At 37.6% G+C, this 24,042-nt stretch overlaps 1 protein-coding gene across 1 annotated transcript in view; it reads right to left on the bottom strand.

Annotated features, from left to right (window-relative positions):
• FOLH1 (folate hydrolase 1) overlaps positions 1 to 24,042 on the bottom strand; it is a 52,730-nt gene that overhangs the window by 22,441 nt on the left and 6,247 nt on the right. The window contains exons 4-8 of the mRNA XM_006160335.2: positions 17,855 to 17,956; positions 8,857 to 8,982; positions 7,836 to 8,022; positions 5,628 to 5,721; positions 4,850 to 4,948 (exon numbers count right to left, since the gene is read on the bottom strand). Coding sequence (XP_006160397.1) covers positions 4,850 to 4,948; positions 5,628 to 5,721; positions 7,836 to 8,022; positions 8,857 to 8,982; positions 17,855 to 17,956 — 608 coding nt within the window. The remainder of the gene's footprint in view (positions 1 to 4,849; positions 4,949 to 5,627; positions 5,722 to 7,835; positions 8,023 to 8,856; positions 8,983 to 17,854; positions 17,957 to 24,042) is intronic.

Below are 24,042 nucleotides of genomic sequence, written 5' to 3'. Positions count from 1 at the left end.
AGAGACAGTTATACGAGAACAAAAAACAACTAAGAAAATGGCTCACTTAATGATAGGATCAGGTATGGAAATATCGATAATTACATTGAATGTCAATGGATTAAATTCCCCAGTTAAGAGACATAGACTAGCTGAATGGATAAGAAAACAGAAACCCTCTATCTGTTGCCTACAAGAAACTCACTTTATGGATAAAGATATACATAGACTAAAAGTCAAGGGCTGGAAAAAGATATTCCATGCAAATGGAAATCAGAAAAAGGCTGGAGTAGCGATATTGATCTCAGACAAAATAGATTTTAAAACAAAGACTGTAAGAAGAGACAAAGAAGGGCATTATATAATAGTAGATGGGGTAATCCAGCAAGAAGATATAACCCTTATAAATATCTACGCACCCAACTCAGGTGCGCCTAAATATGTGAAGGAAAGACTGCTGGAGCTAAAAGGAGACATAGGGAAAAATACTATAATTGTTGGAGATCTCAACACCCCGTTATCTCCTATAGACAGATCTTCTAGACAGAAAATAAATAGAGAGATACAGGACTTAAATGATACTATAAATGGAATGGGCTTGACAGATATCTATAGAACTTTCCACCCTACATCCACAACATATACATTTTTCTCACCCCGACATGGAACCTTTTCAAAGATAGATCATATATTAGGACACAAATCAAGCCTTTACAGATTCAAAGGCATAGAAACTGTACCCAGCATCTTCTCTGACCATGATGGAATTAAACTCAAGATTAATTTCAAGAAACAACCCCGAAAACACACGAACACATGGAAACTGAACAACCTACTTCTGAATGACTTCTTCACTACTGAAGAAATTAAGGCTGAAATAAACAAATTTATGGAAACAAATGATAATGAGGACACAAGTGTCCAGAACCTATGGGACACAGCAAAAGCAGTCATAAGAGGGAAATTCATAGCAATTAGTGCACATAAGAAAAGGATGGAAAGATGGCAAGTAGATAACTTATCATCATGCCTCAGAGAACTGGAAAAACAACAACAAACGAACCCCCAAAATGCCAGGCGAAAAGAAATAATAAAGGTTCGAGCAGAAATAAATGAAATAGAAAATAAACGAACCATACAGAAAATAAATGAAAGCAAAAGCTGGTTCTTTGAAAAGATCAACAAGATCGATACTCCATTGGCTAGACTGATCAAGAAGAAGAAAGAAAGAAACCAGATTAATCAAATATGTGATGAAACAGGCAATATTACCACGGACATAGCAGAAATACATAATATCATTAGAGGATACTATGAGCGACTTTACGCCAACAAACAAGATAACCTGGAGGAGATGGACAAATTCCTGGATGCATATAAACTACCAAGATTGGATCAGGAAGACATAGAGAATCTGAATAGACCTATAACAAGCCAGGAGATTGAATCAGTAATTAATAATCTCCCAACAAAGAAAAGCCCAGGCCCAGATGGCTTCACTTGTGAATTCTACAAAACTTTCAAGGAAGAATTAACCCCTATCTTACTAAAATTATTTCTAAAGATTCAAAAGGAAGGAAACCTTCCAAATTCATTTTATGAAGCCTCCATCATCCTCATCCCCAAAACAGATAAGGATATGACAAAAAAGGAAAACTACAGACCAATATCATTGATGAATATAGATGCGAAAATTCTCAACAAGATACTCGCAAATCGTATCCAACAACATATAACAAAGATCATTCATCACGACCAGGTAGGCTTTATACCAGGGATGCAAGGGTGGTTCAATATACGCAAGACCATAAATGTAATACACCACATTAACAGAAAGAAAGATAAAAACCATATGATCATCTCAATTGATGCGGAGAAAGCGTTTGATAAAATACAACATCCTTTTATGATTAAGACTCTCAGTAAGATTGGTATAGAAGGGTCATTTCTGAACACAATAAAAGCAATCTATGAAAAACCTACAGCTAATATTATACTGAATGGGGAAAAGCTGAAAGCTTTTCCTCTGAAAACAGGTACTAGGCAAGGCTGCCCACTTTCTCCACTGCTCTTTAATATAGTACTGGAAGTCTTAGCTATTGCAATCAGAGAAGAGAACAGTATTAAAGGCATTCGAATAGGCAAAGAAGAGTTGAAAATATCTTTATTTGCAGATGACATGATGGTATACTTAGAAGACCCAAAGGTATCCATGAAAAAACTGCTTGAAGTAATAAGTGAATACAGTAAGGTGGCAGGATACAAAATCAATATCCAAAAATCTATAGCATTTCTATTTATGAACAACAAGTTGAATGAAGCAGAGCTGAAGAAAGGAATCCCTTTCACCATAGCCACAAGATGTATAAGATATCTAGGGATAAACCTAACTAAGAAAGTCAAAGACCTTTATAAAGAAAACTACGAGAATCTTAAAAAAGACATTGAAAGTGACATAAAAAAGTGGAAGGACATCCCATGCTCCTGGATTGGTAGAATTAACATAATCAAAATGGCAATTCTACCCAAATTAATCTACATGTTTAATGCAATTCCAATCAAAATACCAGAGATATTCTTCAGAGATCTAGAAAAGACAATTATAGAATTTGTCTGGAACCATAAAAGACCTCGTATTGCAAAAGCAATCCTGCGTAAGAAGAATGGAGTAGGAGGCATATCACTCCCTGATCCCAAGATATACTATAAAGCTGTGGTCATCAAAACAGCATGGTATTGGCATAAAAACAGACATGTGGACCAATGGAAGAGAATAGAGACCCCAGAAATAACTCCCAAAGCTTATAGCCAACTGATCTTTGACAAAGGATATCAGTCAATCCATTGGGAAAAGGAAAACCTCTTTAGTAAATGGTGCTGGAAAAACTGGGTATCCACCTGCAGAAAGATGAAACTGAACCCCCATCTTTCACCATTAACAACAGTCAACTCAAAATGGATCAAAGATCTGAACCTAAGACCTCAGACAATAAAACTACTTGTGGAAAATGCTGGGGAAACTCTGGGAGACATTGGAGTAGGCAAAGACTTCTTAAATAAGACTCCCAAAGCACAGGCAATAATCCCTAAAATAGACAAGTGGGACTATATTAGACTAAGAAGTTTCTGCACAGCAAAGGACACAGTAACAAGTGTGAACCGACAACCCTCAGAATGGGAAAATATTTTTGTTAAATATGCCTCAGACAAGGGACTGATAACGAGAATACATAGGGAACTCAAGTGCCTTATGCGAAAAAAAATGATTAACCCGATTAAAAGATGGGAAAGTGAGCTGAACAAAAGTCTCTCTAAGGAAGACATACGAACAGCCAAAAAGCATATGAGGAAATGCTCGACATCCCTCATCATAAGGGAAATGCAGATAAAAACCACAATGAGATACCACCTAACCCCTGTCAGAATGGCAAAGATTAAGAATATAAAAAGTGATAAGTGTTGGCGGGGATGTGGTGAAAAGGGAACCCTCCTACACTGTTGGTGGGAATGTAAACTAGTTCAACCACTGTGGAGAACAATATGGAGGTTCCTCAAAGATCTACAAATAGAACTACCATTTGATCCAGCAATCCCACTTCTGGGTATTTACCCAAAAGACAGGAGAACGCTCAGTCAGAAAAGTGCTTGCACATCCATGTTTATTGCAGCATTATTCACAATTGCCAAGACATGGAACCAACCTAAATGTCCACAAACTGATGAATGGATTGGAAAAGTGTGGTATATATACTCTATGGAATACTACTCAGCCATAAAAAATAACAAGACCCTGGAATTTGATAGAAAATGGTCAGATATGGAGGATCTATTGCTGAGTGAAGTAAGCCAGGCTATGAAAGAAAGATATTGTATGTATCCACTCAATATATACCGACTATCCGCACTCTATAATAGAGAGCAAAAATTCGGAGGACATAAACACAGTGAAGGTACTTAATGAGAATAGGACAGTGTGGAATGGGGTAAGTGAAGAGAAGAGGATAGAGAAAGATAGCAAGTGAACAATAGAGAGACAGGACGTTAGTGAGAAACAGATAGGGGTTATTAACTGTTGATGATGACATGTATAGTATTCTCAACTGGATTGGTCTGAGAAGTATTTCATGATGGGCAAAGTATTTTTACAAGCAAAACGAGAAATAACAATTGACTGTTTTATAAAAATAATTAGAATAATAAAAATAATGATTGGGGAAAACAGAAAAGATATGGAATGTTGAAGTGGGGAGATTAATGTCTCTGTACTGACTGACATGCATGGCATTCCCTTTTGAAAAAACAATGTAATACAATGTAAAGTTATATGTAATCCAATGTAATATAAAGAAGATTATGATGATAAAAAAAATTAAAAAAAAAAAAAAAAAGTTGTTTTTGTTTTTTCTTTCTCTTTTTTTTTTTTTTTTAGATTTTTTGCCATAGGGTGCTTGAGATTGCCAGAAAAAAAAAAACAAAGAGAGAAAGAGAAAGTGAGAAATCACCCCCTACTCCCAGAAGAGACGGCCATACTGTAGTCCCTTGTCCTGCACTCTCCCCTCAGAATTTTGGGCATGCATGCAACATGCCTGGCATGATTTTCAAGCCACCACATATGGGACTTGAACTGTGGTCTGCCTTGTGGGAGTCCAGCACTTTAACCACCACACCACTTGCTGTTTAAAAGATTTCTAATTATATATAGAGGCAAAAATTGTATGAGCCAATAAGAATAATCCCCTTTTTAATATGTGGTTTTCCTGATGATACAAGGTAGATTTTGCTTTCTCTATCATCCTCTATAATTATTTTCTTTTTATAGGAAAAAGAAAGGTGTCCCAAACAAGGATAAAAATTATAATAGCCTCTTAACTGTGTAGAAAATTCTTCAGTAAAACCAGGTCCAATGTTGTAGGGTACTTTGAGACTTCCTTTCCAGCTAATATCTGGTGGTGCTGAGCCACCCATTTTCCTGTTGGACACACAAAAATATTGTTAGCTGAAAGGAAACTGTGAAGTAACAAGTGACGTCAGTGAATTAGCTTTCTTCAGTGTCTACTCATAACAGGACTTAATGAGTCAGAGAAAGTACAAAATGCTTTGCACGTCCTACAGCATTTAATTCTCAAGATAACTCTTACAATATGCTGTTACTCCCACTTCACAGATGAACTGCATGAGGTGTAGAGACATTACATAATGTGCAATTGTTAAGTGTGCGGTTGAGCTTTGGGTGGCAGCATCTCTTCAAGCTAGGCTTGAGAAAAGACTCACATCGGAGGAGCCCTAAGCCTCTCAGGAATGCTCAGTCACTGGCTGGGAACACCTATGGGAGCTACAGCCAAACACAAGCAGGGTGATGGGTTTCAAAGCACAATTGCTGCTGAAGCGATTGATAAATGACTCACCCTATAGTTAGAGATCAAAAACTCATTTTCATGGCTGTCACACACTGGATAATAGTAAAAAAAAAAGGGGGGGGGAACCCAAAATAGAATCGCCATTCTATAAAATCATGATAAAATTGCACATCCCCCCCCACCCCAGAGAATTTCAGTACCAAATCATGGAGATAAAAAGTTTACCATTTGAAAATGACTAATAATGAGAATGAACCCAAATAGTTATCCATTTGTTTCCAACAAACTTACTCTAGGAGTTTCTGGGCATCGTAGTAACCAATTGGATGAACAGGAATACTTGGGAGACCGATGGCCTCTGTAATCTCATGCCTATAAGCATATTCTGGGGAAAAAAATTAGCATACTTCAAATAAAAATGCAGTCCTTTCCCAATGGTTCTTTAAATCACATAAATACATTCTCTTTTCACATCTCCTAGAATTGTTAAAATAAAAAGGATAGGCAATTCCAAATGCTAGTAAGAATATAGTGCTACTGAAACTTTCATACATTGCTTCTGAGATACTAAATTATAACTTATAATTATAACTTTGGAAAAGTCATGTTAAGAAATGTACAAGTCCACTCCCAGGTAGTCTCAAGAAAGACGAAAACAGGGAAACAGCAGTTAGTGTAATGGCTATGTCGCTGGACTCCCACATAGTCGACCGCGGTTCGTGTCCCGAACCCGGTGGCTTAAAACTCATGCCGGGCGTGTGTGCGTGCGTGTCCAAGATCCCGGGAGGAGAATGGAGGAGAAGGGATTGTGGCATGACCATCCCCTCTGGGGAGTGATTTCTTGCTTTCTGTCTCTATGTCTCTCTCTGTCTGCCTGGTGAGCACACGTGCCCTATGGCAAAAATCTCTCCAAAAAAAAAAAAAAAGAAAGAAAGACGAAAACATACGTCCACTGAAAACCAGTACTAAATTGTGTATAGCAGCCACATTTATACTAGACAGATATTAGAAACAATGTAGGACCACAGGAGAATAAATAAACCTTCTTCATTATAGCCCACAATGGAACGCTACTCAGTAAGTAAAAGGCACAAACTCCTAAGACTCACAAGAAGATGAAAAAAATCTCACATCATTACATTGAGTGCAATCAATAAGTCGGGCACAAGAGAATATAGAGCAGATTTTATGTATATGAAATTCAAAACCAGGCAAGCTACTATTGGGTTTCCAGAAGAGTCATGACATTTTTCTGTTTTTCTATGCAAAAATGCATCATGACTTTTCCAATGACCCAATATGTGGTGCTAGAGATCAGAAAGCAATTAATTCGGTTCATCTAATTTTATTTTCAAAATTTTAGCTTTGTACAACTAAGAGCTTAGAAGAAGTTGTATTTTTTTTTAAATGAGAATAAAAAAGGTAAATTAAGTGTATAAAACTTGGATAGATTCATGGATTTTATTATAGGGGGATAAAATAAAAACTATGACAATATACGATGTTGTAAGAAGATTTACAAAGCCAAAACATTACATAAACTTTAGAGGGGTCTACAATTTTAGGGCAAAACTAAATGAAGAGTAGGTATGTAAGAGCCACAGATACTCCAGCAAACAATCTTTCCAGACTACATAAATTATTAGTTTTAAACTACACAAACTAAATGATCATAGATTTTTATAAATATCATTAAATAACTAAGAACATTCAAAATAAATTAGCTCCTGCTGTTAATGTTTCATGGGAGGCCTCTCTGTGTAAGATAAGTGGACTTGGGGAGCTGAACTGTCTAAACTTGAACCCCAGCTCCTCACTAGTGGTATGGTGATCTTGGGAAGAGTGTTTATATTTCTGCTAGTCTTGTTTTCCTCTCCTGTCAAATAGAGATGATAATACCACCTAGTTTATAGGCTTCTTAATGCTTAACAACACTTCTTGATAGCTATCACCATTATCTTTGTATAGCATGGATCCCACATGGCCAACTGCTAAATTAGAGTCCTGGATCGAGCAGCTTGAAAAGCACTCCAGGTGTGGGAACCAGCAGTTAGCATAGTGGCTATGTCGCTGGACTCCCATGTAGTCGACCGCGGTTCGAGTTCCGGACCCGGTGGCTTAAAACTCACGCCAGGCACGTGTGCGTGCGTGCCCAAGATCCTGAGAGGAGAATGGAGGAGAAGGGATTGCGGCATGACCATCCCCCCGGGGGGGTGATTTCTTGCTTTCTGTCTCTCTGTCTGGCGAGTGCACACGCCCTATAGCGAAAACCTCTCCAAAAAAAAAAAAAAAAAAAAAAAAAACACTCCAGGTGTGTGGTGCATGCGCAAAATCCCAAAAGGAGAATAGAAGAGAAGGGATTAACAGTGTGGCATCCTCTTGATTTCTTTCTTTTTCCTCCAACCTGACTCCCTGCTTGCCTGCTGAGAGTACACACCTCTTTAGCAAACTTTTAAAAACTATTACATTTGTTGTGATGATTGAGGACTGATTACTCACCATTTGCTGGGTAACCTGGTGTGAGAGGGTCCCCTGCACCGTTAAGATTTAAGATATTTCCTCGCTGGACACCACCTCCAGGAAGATTCCAACCATCTGGGTAGGACTCCACCCCTGGAGCAAAGTAGTCTGCAGGGTCTGAGTACAGGATGACCCCTTTAGCCCCTGCCAGCTGGGCATTTTTAACCTGGAAAATAGTATCTTTCTTTTTTTATTTTACGTTGGTTGTTTCAGACTTGGTCATACCGATTGCTGGAATTCACTTTAATGAGTAGTTGAGCTTCACCTTCAACCTTTTATTGTTAGATTTACAACAAAGGACATTGCAAGAGAACTGGCTTTTACTTTTTCCTATTACAAGCTCTAACAATGAATCAGCCCTCAGAGCAGATCTGGAAAATTTCCATAATAGCAGCAGCTAGTACTGGCCCTTTCCTCCCACTAAACAACCACAATAAACAAATAGACTCCACAGGCCAGACTCCTCTTTGTTTTATGGCTGAAAGGAAATACTTGGACAATTTAATTTCCCATGGAGGAAAAAAAAGATATGAACAATTAAGTAATAATCATTTAAAAAATATTATATATATATAAATAGTTTTTTCTCATCTCTAAGAATAAATATTAAAATGTAGCTTAGAAAATAGTTTTAGTTTTATCTCTAAGAATTAGTATTAAAATGTAGCTTAGAAAATAGTTTTAGATAATATTTAAAACAAGTTGTTGGAAGCTAACAACAAACCTAGTGTCTGCTTTCTTTGTAGGCAACAGGCATGGCTTGGTTGGTACAGAAAAATCTGTTCTTTTCTCCAGACCAACATTTGCCAAATCCCAAATGACCCAGTTAAAATATTCTGCCTATAAACTAGAAAATGTGTCCTCCCTGAAAGGCAGCATGTTACAGAATACAAGAGGAACGTGGTCCTTCCGGTTTTAAGGCAATGGTTCTATTTATGTAAGATGCAGTATAACTTTTTATATTGCAAAGAAAGGAAAAAGATGTTTTGCTTTGTTTTACCTTATTTCCTCTGAAAACTTTTCCATATCTGGCAATCACAATCTTCCCAGAGCAATTGATTTTCATGTCCCGCTCTAGTTTAAAGAAGTCTTCAGTTCGTGCATAGTTCACATACACTAGATCACCCTGTGAAGACAGGGAGTAAATTACTGTAAGATATCACATAAGGACGTTTCTCTGTATGAGGACTCATGGACATCTTTGAAAGAGGGAAGAGGTAAGATTGTACAAAAGGGTCAGAAACACAAGAGACTCAAATGACATTCAAGGGAGAAACAAATTTGTATTGAGAGAGTAGTGAGATAGGTTAGAAACGTGTTAAATTCTATTCAGTTGAGATCAGGCAGATTCTGTGCTGTGGGCATATTGTTTATGTTTTCTATTTAGTGGCTATAAAGCTATATATAAAAGAGCTCGCCAGAAACATGCAAATACACATCACTGTATGCAATCTGAAGGGTTCCAGGCGCTGTAGGTTAAAAACCCCTTGATGAGGGCCAACTTTGTAGTGCAGTGGTTAAGTGCTATGCGTTGAAAGCCAGATCCCAAATGGCCAGCTATGGTTCTAATCCCAGCGCTGGTGGCCAGAATACACACTGAATGAGTCTGCGTGTGTGTGTGCATGCCCCAAATCAAGATGGAGTGGAGAAATGGAGATAAAAGGATTGAGGTGTGATCAGGTCCCATGCACCACGCCTCACTGTGGGCGATTTCTCTCTCTCCCTCACTCTAGAGACCACATGTGCCACCTGGCAATGAAAAATATATGGTGGAAAAAAAAAAAGTCCTTGATGAGAGCTTTACTCTCTTTAGAGTGTATTCACAAATAGTAGCTTAATGGTTCTTCACAACTAACAGAAATTACCACTATTTTATGATCTGTTTTCAATCATTCATATGATCATCCGTAAGTCTTTATGACATCTCTGAGTATCAATATTCTCATCTGGAAAATGCCCCATTCAATTATTGGGTCATTGGGAAAGTCATAACACATTTTTGCATAGAAAAATTCTTCATGACTTTCCTAATAACCTAGATCAGTGATCTTCCAACATTTTTTGCTTACCTAGTCCCTTAATTGATTTTGAAAATCAATGTATCTCCTTATATATTTTACATTGACATATACAAGTTATCATATTTAAGTACCTACAAAAATGTAATTTCTAGCATACTATAAATATTAACTTTGTAGAATTGATTTTATATAAGCTTTCATATGTATCTAAAGAAAAGTAAATACTATACTTACCTGATGTTCAGCATCATGCATTTAAAAAGTACATAAACATGGGGATCAGCAGTTGGCATAACAGCTATGTCACTGGACTCCATGTAGTTAACCACAGTTCGAGACACAGACCCAGTGGCTTAAACTCATGTCAGGCGTATGTGCGTGCGTGTCCAAGATCCCGAGAGGAGAATGGAGGAGAAGGGATTGTGGCATGGCCATCCCCCCTGAGTGGGGGGTGATTTCTTACTTTCTGTCTCTCTGTCTCTCTGTCTTCCTGGCAAGTGCACATGCCCCATAGCAAAAACTTCTCAAAAAAAAAAAAAAAGTACATGAACATGCTCTTCCCTACAGTCAAAATTTTATCATTTATTTTTCTCCTTATACTTGTATTTTGTCCCCTCCCCCCACAACATTTTACTCTAAGGTAAAATCTATTTGTGCTAGACACTGTGGAATGCAGGCTAGATGCCCCTTCAATGAAGGACTTCTTTCTGCAATTGGAAAGCTCTCTGCAGACAATGGTCAGCTGTTAGTCCCTTCAGGGATTGCTTCAGCTGCAGACAGTCGGCCTGCTCAAGGTCATTTCCTTCCTTAGGATGCCACACATAAATGACTGTCTAATGTGAGAGTAGGATGACCTGGCCTTCTAAGTCCAACCTAGGATGATTATGGGCTGCTCTGGAACTCCCCATGAGCTCAGTCAAGGCTGTCCTTTAGCTGACATTGCAACGAGCTCCTCCCTCTACCTAATCTAGTCTCATTCCTCTCCTGCCATAGGTGTTGACCCAAGAGAATAGTTAATTACCATACAGCACACTAAATTCCATGTCAGAGTCTATTACCTAAAATCTGGCTATGCATGAGATTCTTTCATTAAGCACTGTCAATTTTTCTTAAATAAGGCCCAGTACAGTGGTATGTGCTATAAAGATGCTGTGTTCTACCAGCCAGGCCCACGTGAGGCCTGGGTTTGATTCCTAAATGCCAGGTGCAGCGGCTGGCACTTGAAATCTCAGCAACTAGAGAGGCTGAGGTGGGAGGATCTTGTGCTCGAGACGGGCTTGGGCAACACAAGTCCTCCTGGGACCCTGTCTGAAGAGCTGGGTGTAGTGGCATGTGTCTGTATCCCAGCAAGCAGGGAGGCTGAGGTAGGAGGATCATAACACACTGAGACTCTGTCTTAAAACATACTTTCCTTGAATATGTATATGTACATAAATCAAACATTTAAAAGTATATATACTTCTAGGCCAACAGCATTGCCTAGTGGTTAAGGTGAGCTAGATTCTACATGGCCCACCAGTTTGAATTCCAGTCCCAGTGGCTTAGAAAACATGTCAAGCATGTATGTACATGTGCCCAAAGTCCTGAAAGGATGAAGAAATGGAGAAAGAATTGCAACATGACCATGGCCCACTGGGGAATGCTTTCTCCTTCTCTCTGTCTGTCTCTAGTGAGCACATGAACTCTCTGACAATTAAAAAATCCTTCCTGTGACAGATCATATATGTTAAGAAAAATTTTCAGCAGTAAATTATAATTGTTAATAGTTTCACATAGAATCTAAGAACATCTTGAAAATTTACATATATATGTTTTACTCTATTCTCTGTTGCTTAATAACTGAGTACTGGGAACCAGCAGTTAGCGTAATGGCTATGTCGCTGGACTCCCACGTAGTGGACTGCGGTTCGCGTCCCGGACCCGGTGGCTAAAAACTCATGCTGGGCGCGTGTGCGTGTGTGCCCAAGATCCTGAGAGGAGAATGGAGGAGAAGGGATTGCGGCATGACCATCCCCCCTGGGGGGTGATTTCTCGCTTTCTGTCTCTCTGGCTCTGTCTCTCTGGCGAGTGCACGTGCCCTATAGCAAAAACCTCTCCAAAAATAAATAAATAAATCAATAAAATAACTGAGTACTGCACTAAGTAATTTATAAAATTTAGAGGTTTATTTAGTTCATGGTTTTGGAGGTTCAAGGTCAAAGGGCCATATCTGAGAAGAGTCTTCTGATTTGTAGGGATTCTTTTTTTTTTTTTTTTTTTTGCGTAGGGCACAAGTGTTTACTGGAGAGTGACAGAGACAGTGAGAGGGAGAGGGAGAAAAAACACCTTCCCCAGTCCCCAAAGGGATGACTACACCATAATCCCTTCTCCATTCTCATTCCAGGATTTTGGGCACACATGTACACATACCTGGTGTGATTTTCAAGCCACTGGGTCTAAGATTCAAACCATAGTTAGCCATGTGGGAGTCCAGCAAAGTAACCGCTATGCCATCTTCTGCCCTCTGTGGGGATTCTTTGTAGAGAACTAAGGTGGTGTTGCATGGTAAGACAGAAAGAGAGCAGGGCATGCATGTCCTTGTGTCTGCTGGTCTTATAGAGCTACCAGGAGTCGATCATAGGGTCTTGACCCTCCTGACCTTATCCAATTCCTACATCTCCCAAAGATCTTACCATTCCATGCCATAATCAGATTAAGTCACCTCCCTCTTTATACCATTACAAAAGCTTATTGAACTTCAAAACACAAATTTTGGGGAAACATTTGAATCACAGCAATACATATGCATGAAATTTAATTAGAAAGACATCACTTACAACAATGAATAGGACATGAAAGCACTAACTTCTGGATCTATGGGTAAATAAATTACTGGTAGAATCAGCCAAAGATGAGTAGTAGCTATATTCTCACATCTTATTTTTACACTTAAGTTTCAAGACATTGTAGATGGGAATTTTGTTATAAAATTTACATTAAATTATTTAAGTTACAATCCCAACCCACATACTGATCTATCATCCAAGTTATTTTTAATGATATCAGCTGGAAACTCCATTAGAGTCATATTTAATTTTATTCAATTGTAAGCCATCTGACTAGCAAAAAGATTTGTTATTCTATTAGAATCATTCACTATCTTAACACTAAAAGCAATATTTCTAATTGTCTCTTCCCTGGAGCCCCAGATACTTTTTCAACTCAGAGAAATGCTTTGTATTGTATTTTAGGATGAGTGAAAGATGTCTTTCATTTGTAAAATAAAAGAGAAGTGATTATAAATGAGGAAGTGAGGACAAGGTGCCATCAGGACTACACTAAAGGCTAGTTCTCAATTCCATAAAAAAGTACACTGAGTAACTAGCAGTTGGGAAACTGATTGCCATAAAATGATCCCATGCCTGTCCTTGGAAAGTTTTCATGAAACCCAGGGTGAAGCCTGGTCCCCGGTGATTTCCAACACCCAAGAATTTTGTTTAGTTTTCCTTTTTGACCATGTTTCTCATCGCATATACACAGCTAATTTATACCAGATACTGAAACAGAATTATTTCCAAGCTGACTCTAAGATTCATTTGACAAATCTGTTGGAGATCTATTAATATGTGCTAGGCAGTATTCTAAATAATATAAGAAATCATTCATTAATTATACATGAATAATATCATAATTAATCATACATTAACAAAATCATACATTAATATGGAGGGGAGCAAGAGTTGATAAAAACTAAATTTAGTAACTAAGCAAATTATATAGTATATTAAAAGCTCATAAGTGATGTAGAGAAAAAATGTAGAAGTTTAAATAGAGTAGGCAAACAGTGAACTGGCACTCAAATGGGTGTAATTGCAAATAAAATAAGGAAAACCTTATTGAGAAGGTGACATTGGAATTTTTGCTTCTGTGAAGGGATTACTTTCAGCTCTATTTCTTCCTAAGATCAATACCATCTTAATGTGCTATTAATGATATAGAACTATACAAGGGGTCTTCAAAAAGTTTATAGAAAATGCAAATTATGAAAACAAACTATGTATGGATTTCAATTTTTATTTTGCACCGAAACAAGTTTGTCCATTTTCCTACAAACTTTTTTTTTTTTTAAGAGAGATTTTTGCTATAGGGTGTGTATGCTTGCTGGAGAGACAGAGAGAAAGAAAACGAGATATCACTCCCCCAGGGGAGATGGTCAGGCTGCAATCCATTCTCCTCTTGGGATTTTGGACACACACACACATGCACCCAGTGTAAGTTTTAAGTCACCACATCTGGAACTCAAACGGTGGTTGACTATATGAGAATTCAGAGGCATAACCATTACGCCATCTGCTGGTCCCTGCACAAACTTTTTGAAGTCTTCTTATATGTCTGATTTAAAATTTCGTTTTTGGAGAGGTTTTTGCTGTAGGGTGCTTGCGCTTGTCAGAAAGACAGACAGAGACAAAGAGACAGAAAGCGAGAAATCATCCACCGGTGGGGTGGCCCGCCACAATCCCTTCTCCTCCATTATCCTCTCTGGATCTTGGGCACGCACACACGTACGCCCAGTGTGAGTTTAAGCCACTGGGTCTGGGACTCATACCACAATCGACTACATGGGAGTCCAGTGACATAACCATTACGCTAACTGCTAGTCCTTTATTGTATTTTAACTGTAGCTATACAAAGTCATTAACCAATTTGATTTCAGAAAAAAATTTTTTTTAGTCTAAGTGAATACTTGAAATTTATCTTTAATAAATTAACCAACTTTGGGGAGATTATTTCTTGAAATGTCATTTCATTGTGACTATCTTTTAATAAGTCAGTAATCTTCACAAAACAAATTATGATAGAAAATGGACCGGAAAAGATGTTGTTTTAAGAATGATCATAAACTTTAAAAATGAAAACAAGTGTGATAGATAAGCTCTCTCAGCATTTCTCAAATGTAAGTTGTCACTGTTAGTTAGAGAAGAGCTTTGTTCCCAGACAATGACAACCTTGTATAATTTACACTGTTCCATTGTTCTATGACTGTGAATAAATACAGTCTTTCACTTTTAGCCTAGATTTTTTCCTGTTTCTTCTAAGCTTCCATCTTCTTGTCCTTCTTAACAGAGACAGAATTGGAAGGCAAGACCAGTTCCTTGAATCCTCAAAATGAGACCACCCAGGACCTTGTTAGAAACACACATGTTCAGGTTCTGCCCAAGACTGACTAAACTCAAGTGGTCGGAACCAGAATCTGTGTTTTACAAGTCTTCCTGCATCATCTGTTATCCAGCCAGTAGATTATTAATTCTCCTTTTAATTATATAGGCCTCAGAGTTAGCAGGTGGCATATTGGTTAAGGCGCTGGACACCTAAATGGCCAACCACAGTTTGAGTCCCAGAGTTGGCAGCTTGAAATTCATGCCCAATACGTGTGTGTGTGCTCAAAATCCTCAGGAAGAGAATGGAGGAGAAGGGATTGCTGTGTGGCCAACCACTCCGTGTGTGTGTGTATGTAGATTTCTCACTTTCTCCCTCTGTCTTTCTCTCTTTGTCTCTCTCCAATGAGTGCACATGGCTTATGCCTAAACCTAAAAATAAATAAGTTATATAGGTCTGAACATGTGTTTAAGGTATGTGACTATCAGTAATCTTTTTTTTTTTTTATGGAGAGGGTTTTTTTTTTTTTTTTTTTTTCTTTGGGCAACTGTCCACCCGAAAGAGACAGAGAGACAGAAAGCGAGAAATCACCCCCTGGGGGGATAGCCACGTTGTAATCCCTTCTCCTGCATTCTCCTCTCGGGATCTTGGGCATGCACGCACACGCACCCGGCGTGAGTTTAAGCCACAGTGTCTGAGACTCAAACCGCGGTCGACTACATGGGAGTCCAGCAACATAGCCATTACACTAATGGCTGGTCCCAGTAATCTTTTTTTTAGAATAATTTTATCTAACTTTATTGATTCTTATTTATTTGTTTATTTTATTTTGACCAGAGAGAGACAGAGTGGGGTGGGGGGAGTGAGAAACCAAGCCACCAGGTCCAGCCATGCTCAAGTCCAGGACCCTTAACCACCACGCCACCTGCTGGCTCCAACTATCAGTAATCTTTGAATCTACATCTGAATCTCTGGGGTATGAAATATTGGGCTCTGCTTTTGGCTATTTGAAATTAGCAATTTGACAATGTCCATAAAATCTAGTATAATCTGGTTGTTTTCAAACTTAAGTGTATGTGTCACAATGTTCTGGAGGACTTGTAAAACACACAGAAGTGCTGAGAGAACATATCTAATGATCAAATCAGGGCAATAAACATATCCACCATTGTAAACATTTATCAGTACTTCGTGTTGTGCACATCTGAAATCCTCTTTGCTAGCTATTTTGAACTATTCATTCAATTGTCACCAACTGTAATCATATTACTAAGTTATAGTACTCTAGAACTCCTTCCAGTTTTCTACCTTACACTTCGTGTGCTAACCAAGTACTACCTACTCCTCTGCTACCCTTCCCTTGCCTACTTCTACAACAATATCCTCAGTTTCACTGTTCCCTTTTCATGCTCTTCATTTGGCAATGATGACAATACCCTTATTCAAACCCCGTGAAAACTAATCAGTGTTATAACTGTAGTGGAATACACATACATTCATATGATGAAAATTACTCAGCAGTCAGATGGAGCAAACTACTAATAAATGCTAAAACATGTTAATCTCTAAGTCTGGGCTTAGTTAAAGAAGGTAGGCACAAAAAATTACATGACATACAATTCCATTTATATAAATATGTAGAATAGTCCAAAATAATCTCAGATGGGACCAGCAGTTAACGTAATGGCTATGTCACTGGACTCCCACGTAGTCGACCGCAATTCGAGTCCCGGACCTGGTGGCTTAAACTCACGCTAGGTGCGAGTGTGTGCGTGCCCAAGATCCTGAGAGGAGAATGGAGGAGAAGGGATTGCGGTGTGGCCATCCCCCCTGGGGGGTGATTTCTCTCTTTCTATCTTTCTGTCTCTCTCTGTCTGTCTGGCGAGCGCACGCGCCCTATAGCAAAAATCTCTCCAAAAAAAGAAAAATAAAATAATTATCTCAGATGACCAAAGAAAAAAGAATGATTGCCTCCAGTATGTATGGAGTTGGTTAAGAAGGGGAATAAGGGAACTTTTAGACATAATATTCTTTATATTGATGAGATTTGTATTACACAGGTGTGCACATTTATCAAAAGTCAATAAATATGTACTTGGGATATATGCATTTCACTGTAATAAATATTATCTTAAAAATAAAACACCATAAACAAAAATTCTGTACCTGTTTTTTGCTATTAGAAAGTCTAGTTTCAGGTCAGTCTCATGACCTGGTGGTTAAGGTAGCCAGATCTTACATGGCTGACTATGCAGTTTGAATCCTGACCCTAGTATGGCTAACCGCGTGATTCGAATTCTGCCCCTGGTGGCTTGAGAAACATATCAGGAGCATGTGCATGTGTACCCCATATCTGAGGAAGAGAAGGGATTATGACATGACTACACCCCTTTGGGGGTGTTTTCTCATTTACCCTATTTCCTCTCTCTCTCTCTCTTTCTCTCTCTCTCAGAAATGCACTCATCCCCTGGCAAAAAGATTTTTAAAAACTTCTAGACCCTTAAATGTGGAAAAGAGGACTATTCAGACTACATCAAAAATTCCCTATGGAGGCTAAATGATGACTCAAACAATAAAACTTGACACTCCGCTAGGCATTCCCACATGGGAAAATCGCTGGTTACATCCAGAGACCACCTGAGTCCCCTAGTCCTGCACTAATACAGAGCTAGCTGATGCTCGGGGTGGATCGTGGGGTCAAGACCCTATGAGGGTACTGTCTCTCTGTCTCTTTCTCATGCTTATGAAGAAATAAACTTTTTAAAAGAAAAACCTCCTTATTAACTTTTAATTACTGCCTGCATGTGTGAGATGCAGGAATTTACTTTATCGCATTCTCACCTCTGGCAATCCTTGTGGAGAGAAAGCACTGAAAGGTGGCACAACATCGGAAACGTTTTCATATCCAGGAGGAGGTGGTTCAAATAATGATGTGTTGAAAATCTAGGGGAACAAAATGCAATAATTAAATCAGTTAAAGTTTGTTTACAACAGTCAAACAAAGAAAAATGCATATTATCTCTTATCAGTAGAGGGTCATTCAACCCTTCAGTATTTTGATAGTACAGTGTATATTAGATACTCAGCACCATGCTAGATGCTGGGAGAAATTCCTGCAGGGATAAATTACAAGCCCTGCCCTCAAATTGGTAAAATCTACTTAGGGAGAGAAATCTAAAACAAACAAACAAATATGAACAGTCAGAAATCAATTTACTACAGAAGGTTTATGAATAAAGAAAGAGAAATTCAGAGGAGGTGATGAAATTCGGAAAGGGAGAAATTCAGATAAGTGATTTTCCAAAGGGAAGGAGAATAACTATATCCTGAAGGAAGATAGAATTAGAAGGATTTTTAATTTTTGTGTTTTTAGAGATATTTTTGCTATAGGGGGTTTGCACTCCCCGGAGAGACAGAGAGAGATAGAGAGTCAGAAAATGAGAAATCCCCCCCACACCTAGGGAGGATGGCCATGCCACAATCCCTTCTCCTTCATTCTCCTCTGAGAGAATGGGCATGCACACATATGTGCCCTACATGAGTTTAAAGCCACCAGGTCTGGGACTTGAACCATGGTTGAATATGTGGGAGTCCAGCAATGTAACCATTACACCATCTGCTCATACCAGAAATAGTTTTGTTTTTTTTTAAATTGGCATACATCTTAGGTTAATAAAAGACTAAATATATGGTTACTTCACAGAAGATTAGAGGTAAATTAACCTCATGAGGTCCCTGAGAGTCTGTAAGTAACAGCTTTTAATTTAGGAGAAATGTTTCAATCCCCAAATAAAAAGTAACATTAGGTAGTACTCTCAATCACTTTAATAATGATGATAAGATAATCATATAGGCACAAAGTAAATTCACTTCAACACCAACAACAGCAAAATTACATATTTGGGGGATCCATATCTGCAATATCTAGACACACTGAAGAACATCCACACTGAACTTAAGAAGCACCGAACCAAATATGTATCTTTTAAAAAAATTTGTTATAGGGCATATATGCTCACCAGAGACAGAGAGAAAGGCTACCCCCTAGAAAGGATGGCTAACCTAACCTGCAATCCCCTCTCTTGTATTTTCCTCTTGGGATTCTTTGCATACACGAACATATGCCCAGCATATTTTCCAAGCCCGTGGGTCAAAGTCGGGAACTGTACAGTTGGCCATGTAGGATCCAGTTGCTTTAATCACTGTGTCACAGGCTTGCCCAATATATTATCTTTTTAATCGTATTATTGAATTGGAAAAATAAAAGGAAGGGATACTCAGAAGGAAAAAAAAAAAACCAAAAAACTTGAAAGCAGGAATCCTGAGAAGTAGCACTAAAGTCTGCTTTGCCTTAGTGAGACTGATCAAAACCTAGGGCTCCTTGAAGGGAATACAGGAAGGAAGTCTAAAACCAGTCCAAATAATGTAGTCTAGTAAGAGACGCCTGCATAAAGTTGGTCTCCAAAGACCAGCTAATCCTTTAGGTTAGAAATAAACCTGTTCCACAGAAAGTGATGAGTTGGTATAGAATAGAATTCATAATCCTACAATGTTCCATTTACTACCTATGTGGTACAAAATGCCTTAAGTTAAAAAAAATGTATTTTAATGCAGTATTAAGTTTGTGGCACTCCCTGGGGCCTTGCAGAAATGATCAAGGGCAATGCCTTTAAACTGAGAATTTCCACAGTTATAAGGAAGAACCTGAAGCAAAAAAAAAAAAAAAAATCACTGAACACAAAGTACGATGGGAAAATGCCAAGAGAAAGAACAGAGAGAAAAATTGCACCTGAGAAAATGACATTTAGACAAAGCTACAGAAAATCCATTTAAAAGACAGATCTAAAGAACTAATCTAGGATGTAGTAGAGAATATAGAAATTTTAAAAAATAAATAAAAGAGATTTTGATACCTAAAGGACAAAAAGACAGTTCAGGGTTCACACAGAATTCTAAACGGAAAGAATAGAAAAAAAAACATGGAAAAGCTAATTTAGATTCATAATGACTAAGAAGATACTAAAACTTATAAAAGTAGCAATTCTTAGATTAGAGAGCTCCAACAAATCATGACTAAGATGAGTTAAAAATAACCTCCACCCAACCCAAGGTAGTAAAACTGCAACACTCAATATGGCACGTAATTTTAAAAGTTGCAAAAGGGAGATTACACAAGATTACCCAAGCAGAACAAAAACTGAACTGGCAGTTTATATTAGAAAAGAGAAAAGACTAAAAGTCAGTAAGTTAAGCATTAAATTGAGAATGTTACAAAAAATCAGCAAGGTAAACACAAAGAAGGTACAAGAGGCAATTATAAAATAAGAATAGAATTAACATAAAGAAAAGATATATAAGAAAGGATTGCCAAAACCAAAGATTTTTTTCTTTGAATATATTAGTAAAATTAACATCTCTCCTTCAAGATCAATTTTGAAAATATAGCAAAAGCATAAATAATATTATAAATTTTAAAAAGATATCTATAGATGCTATACAGAGTCAAAAACATATGAAAATACTAGGACTATAACTATGGTTATAAATCTGAAAACTTAAATGATATTAAAAGGTATATTTTTAAAAATTGATGAAAAATGATATAGTTTTTAAAAAATTGATTCTGTTGACCCTCCATATCCCTGGATTCTACAACTGTGGATTCAAGCAACTGTGGATCAGAAATATTTGAAAAATAAATAAGAAATTACAGCAAGGGCCTGCTCCATGGCTTAGTGGTTGGGGGAGCCAGATCCCACATAGTTAATCGTGTTCAAATCTCGACTCTGGTGGCTTAAAAGACACAAGGGGTGTGTGTTATTGAATGCCCCAAATCCTGAAGGTATAGAGAAATAGAGGAGAAGGGATTGTAGCTTGACAGCACCCCACTGGGGAGGGTACTTTCTCTCCCCTACCCCACCCCCCCACCCCATCTGTCTGTCTGTTTCTGTGAGTGCAGGCATGTCCTGGCAATTTAAAAAAATGTAATACAAAAACAAAAAGTATCAAGGAAACAAAGATTTGAAGACATAATAGTAGGTAGGTCCAGTGTAGATACTCAAGAGTATATGGAGGTGGTGTGGAGAGTGGCGTGTAGACGTGAGAACATAAGGTTCTTTGTTGAAAACAATGAATATAGTAATATCCTTGACTTCATTACCATATGCTGAATGCATGCTTTGAAAAACCATATTGTACATCACAAAGATGTGCACCAGTTAAATGGAAATAAGAAATGATAAAATAAAATTGAGAAAAGTATTATCAGCAAAAAGGCAGTATTACAACTATGTTTGCATAGCATCTATGTTGTATTAGGTATTAAAAATAATATGAAAATAATTTAAAGTATGCAAGAGAATGTACATAGGTTATATGCAAATGCTCTGTCATTCTTTTAAGGGACTTAAACATCCACGGATGGTATCTGAGTTGGTCCTAGGACTAACCTCCTATGGCTACTGGGAGACTCTAGTCTTATAACAATAAAGAAGTTAAATCAATAGTTTAAAATCTTTCACAAAATAAAGTATCAGGAAAACTGGCTTCCTTGAGTTGAACGATAAAAAGATCATTTAAATATAATTTCACCCATTCCAAAGAATATTAATAACTCAATTTATTTAAAAGACAAATGTAGGGGTCAGTTGGTGACATGGTGGTTAAGGGAGCTGGATCCTTCATGGCCAGTTGCATGGTTCAAGTCCTGGATCTGACAACTGGAAAAATACTTTGAATGTGTGCATGCGTGTCCAAAATCCTGAGAAGAGAATGGAGGAGAAGGAATTGTGGTGTGACCATTCCCCTGGGAGGGTGCTTTCTCATTTTCCCTCCTTTCTATCTCCAGTAAATGAGGGCACACACCCTACAGCAAATTAAAAAAACAAATCAAAACAAAACACACACACACACACACACACACACACACACACACAAGACAAAGACAAGTATAATCCAGATTATTACAACCCAACAAATTAATGAAAATTTAAAAAAAGACTTAATGAGTTATGAACCTAAACTGAGTATATATTCATATATCAATTAAAAACCCTCATACTAATACTACAAGTTCCAAAAATATAAACTAGCTTAATAGTAAGCTATCACTTCATATCATCAAGAAAATACCTGACTTATTCTTCTCAAAATAAAAATATGTTGATAACATTCAACATAAATCCTTAACAAAAACTCATAGTAAATTTGGAAACGGGCCCAGCTGTGGTGGTAGATGGTAGGGTGCTGATGCACATTACTGAAGCCAAAGTCTTGCATTCAGATCCAGGGTCAAGCTAAATATGCTGGGTGTACATGCCAGGGGCCAGTGATCCTGACTGGTTGAAGACTGGGGGAGAATCATAACATGATGGCACCTGTTGGGGTCTTTATTTAAAAATAAAAAAGCGAGAGAAGATAAAGGAAAAAGTAAACAAATGAACTTGGAGAGGAAGTAAATTAAATCAATTTGATAAAGATCATAGCAAATAACAGAGCCCAGCAGGTGGCGTGGCAATTGAGGTGCTGGACTGTGACATGGCCAACTGCAATTTGAGTCTTGGACCAGGCAGCTTTCTTTGTCTTTCTCTCTTGTGAGCGCATGATGCGCCCTATAGCAAATTAAAAAATAATAGTAATAAATAAAATGAAATAATTCTCAAAAAACACAATATATTTGTAGTCCTGAATTAGGTATTATTTAGTATAACTAAAACAATTTTTCAAGAATTATTTTATTTATTATTAAAAACAAAATTAAAATGAATTAATGATACATTTTTGAAAAATTAAGAAGCTTTAGGAAGCTAAAACCATTCAGAAAAATCTCCAAATGAAACTTCCACTTGATTCATTTTGTTTCATATGACAGACTTTAGTAACCTTATAAATACTTATAATAGCAAAAATAAATAATGAAATGAAATAAAAGCAATGGTACAGTCAAAATTGGGAGGTAAGAAGGAAGGAAAAAAATGAAAGTCTTCTTTTTTCCATTGCACATAGATAATCCCTAAATTTGATAGATCAATACACAGGTTTAAGTATATTTTTTAATATTGTTAATATTTTTGTTATTAAATAATTTACTAAACATATTTTTAAAGATCCCTTTGTACTTAATCATTTAGCTATGATAGTTATTTTATAAATGTTATGAAACCATATGATAACATATATAGATATTCCTCACACTTTTAAACATATTTTAGTTTTTAAAAAAGTTTAATAATTTTTTGAGGGTTTTGCCTTAGGGTGTGTGCACTCACTGGAGAGAGACAGAGACAGTGAGAGGGAAAGTGAGAAATCACCCCCCAGAGATAATGGCCATGCCACAATCCCTTCTTCATTCTCCTCCTGGGATCTTAGGCATGCACACACATGCACCTGGAGTATTTTCTCGAACCCTGGAAGGACATGTTGCAGTCTGGTGATGTAACTACTACGCCATCTGCTAGCCCCCAAATAGTTTAATAATATTTTTAAAAGTTAAGTGTGGTGGGACCAGCAGTTAGCGTAATGGCTATGTCACTGGACTCCCATGTGATCCACTGCAGTTCGAGTCCCAGACCTGATGGCTTAAAACTCACGCCGGGCGCTTGTGTGTGCATGCTCAAGATCCCGAGAGGAGAATGGAGGAGAAAGGATTGCGGTGTGACCATTCCCCCTGGAGGGTGGGTCTGACCCTTCCCCCGGTAGGGTGATTTCTCGCTTTCTGTCTCTCTGTCTGTCTGGCAAGCACACACGCCCTATGGCAAAAACCTCTCCAAAAAAAAAAAAGTTAAGTGTGGTTTCAAATACTAATTAATTTGGAAGGCTCTAATTCATATTAAGAAATAAGCATAGGAGTATATCACTGACTGAAAAACATATCAACCATCAAGAAGAGACTGACTCATTAGTTAATAAGAGGAGGTTATTGACATATTCTGAAAATACATTTTTTTTTTTTTGGAGAGGTGTTTTTTTTTTGTTTTTTTTTTTTTTTTTTTTTTTTTTTTTTTTTTTTCTTTAGGGGCCATTCTTTTTCA

The sequence above is a fragment of the Tupaia chinensis genome, unplaced genomic scaffold, assembly GCF_000334495.1.
Source record: "Tupaia chinensis unplaced genomic scaffold, TupChi_1.0 Scaffold000680_1, whole genome shotgun sequence".
NCBI classification, from domain to species: Eukaryota; Metazoa; Chordata; class Mammalia; order Scandentia; family Tupaiidae; genus Tupaia; species Tupaia belangeri.
This window is presented reverse-complemented; position numbering and strand designations above follow the sequence as displayed.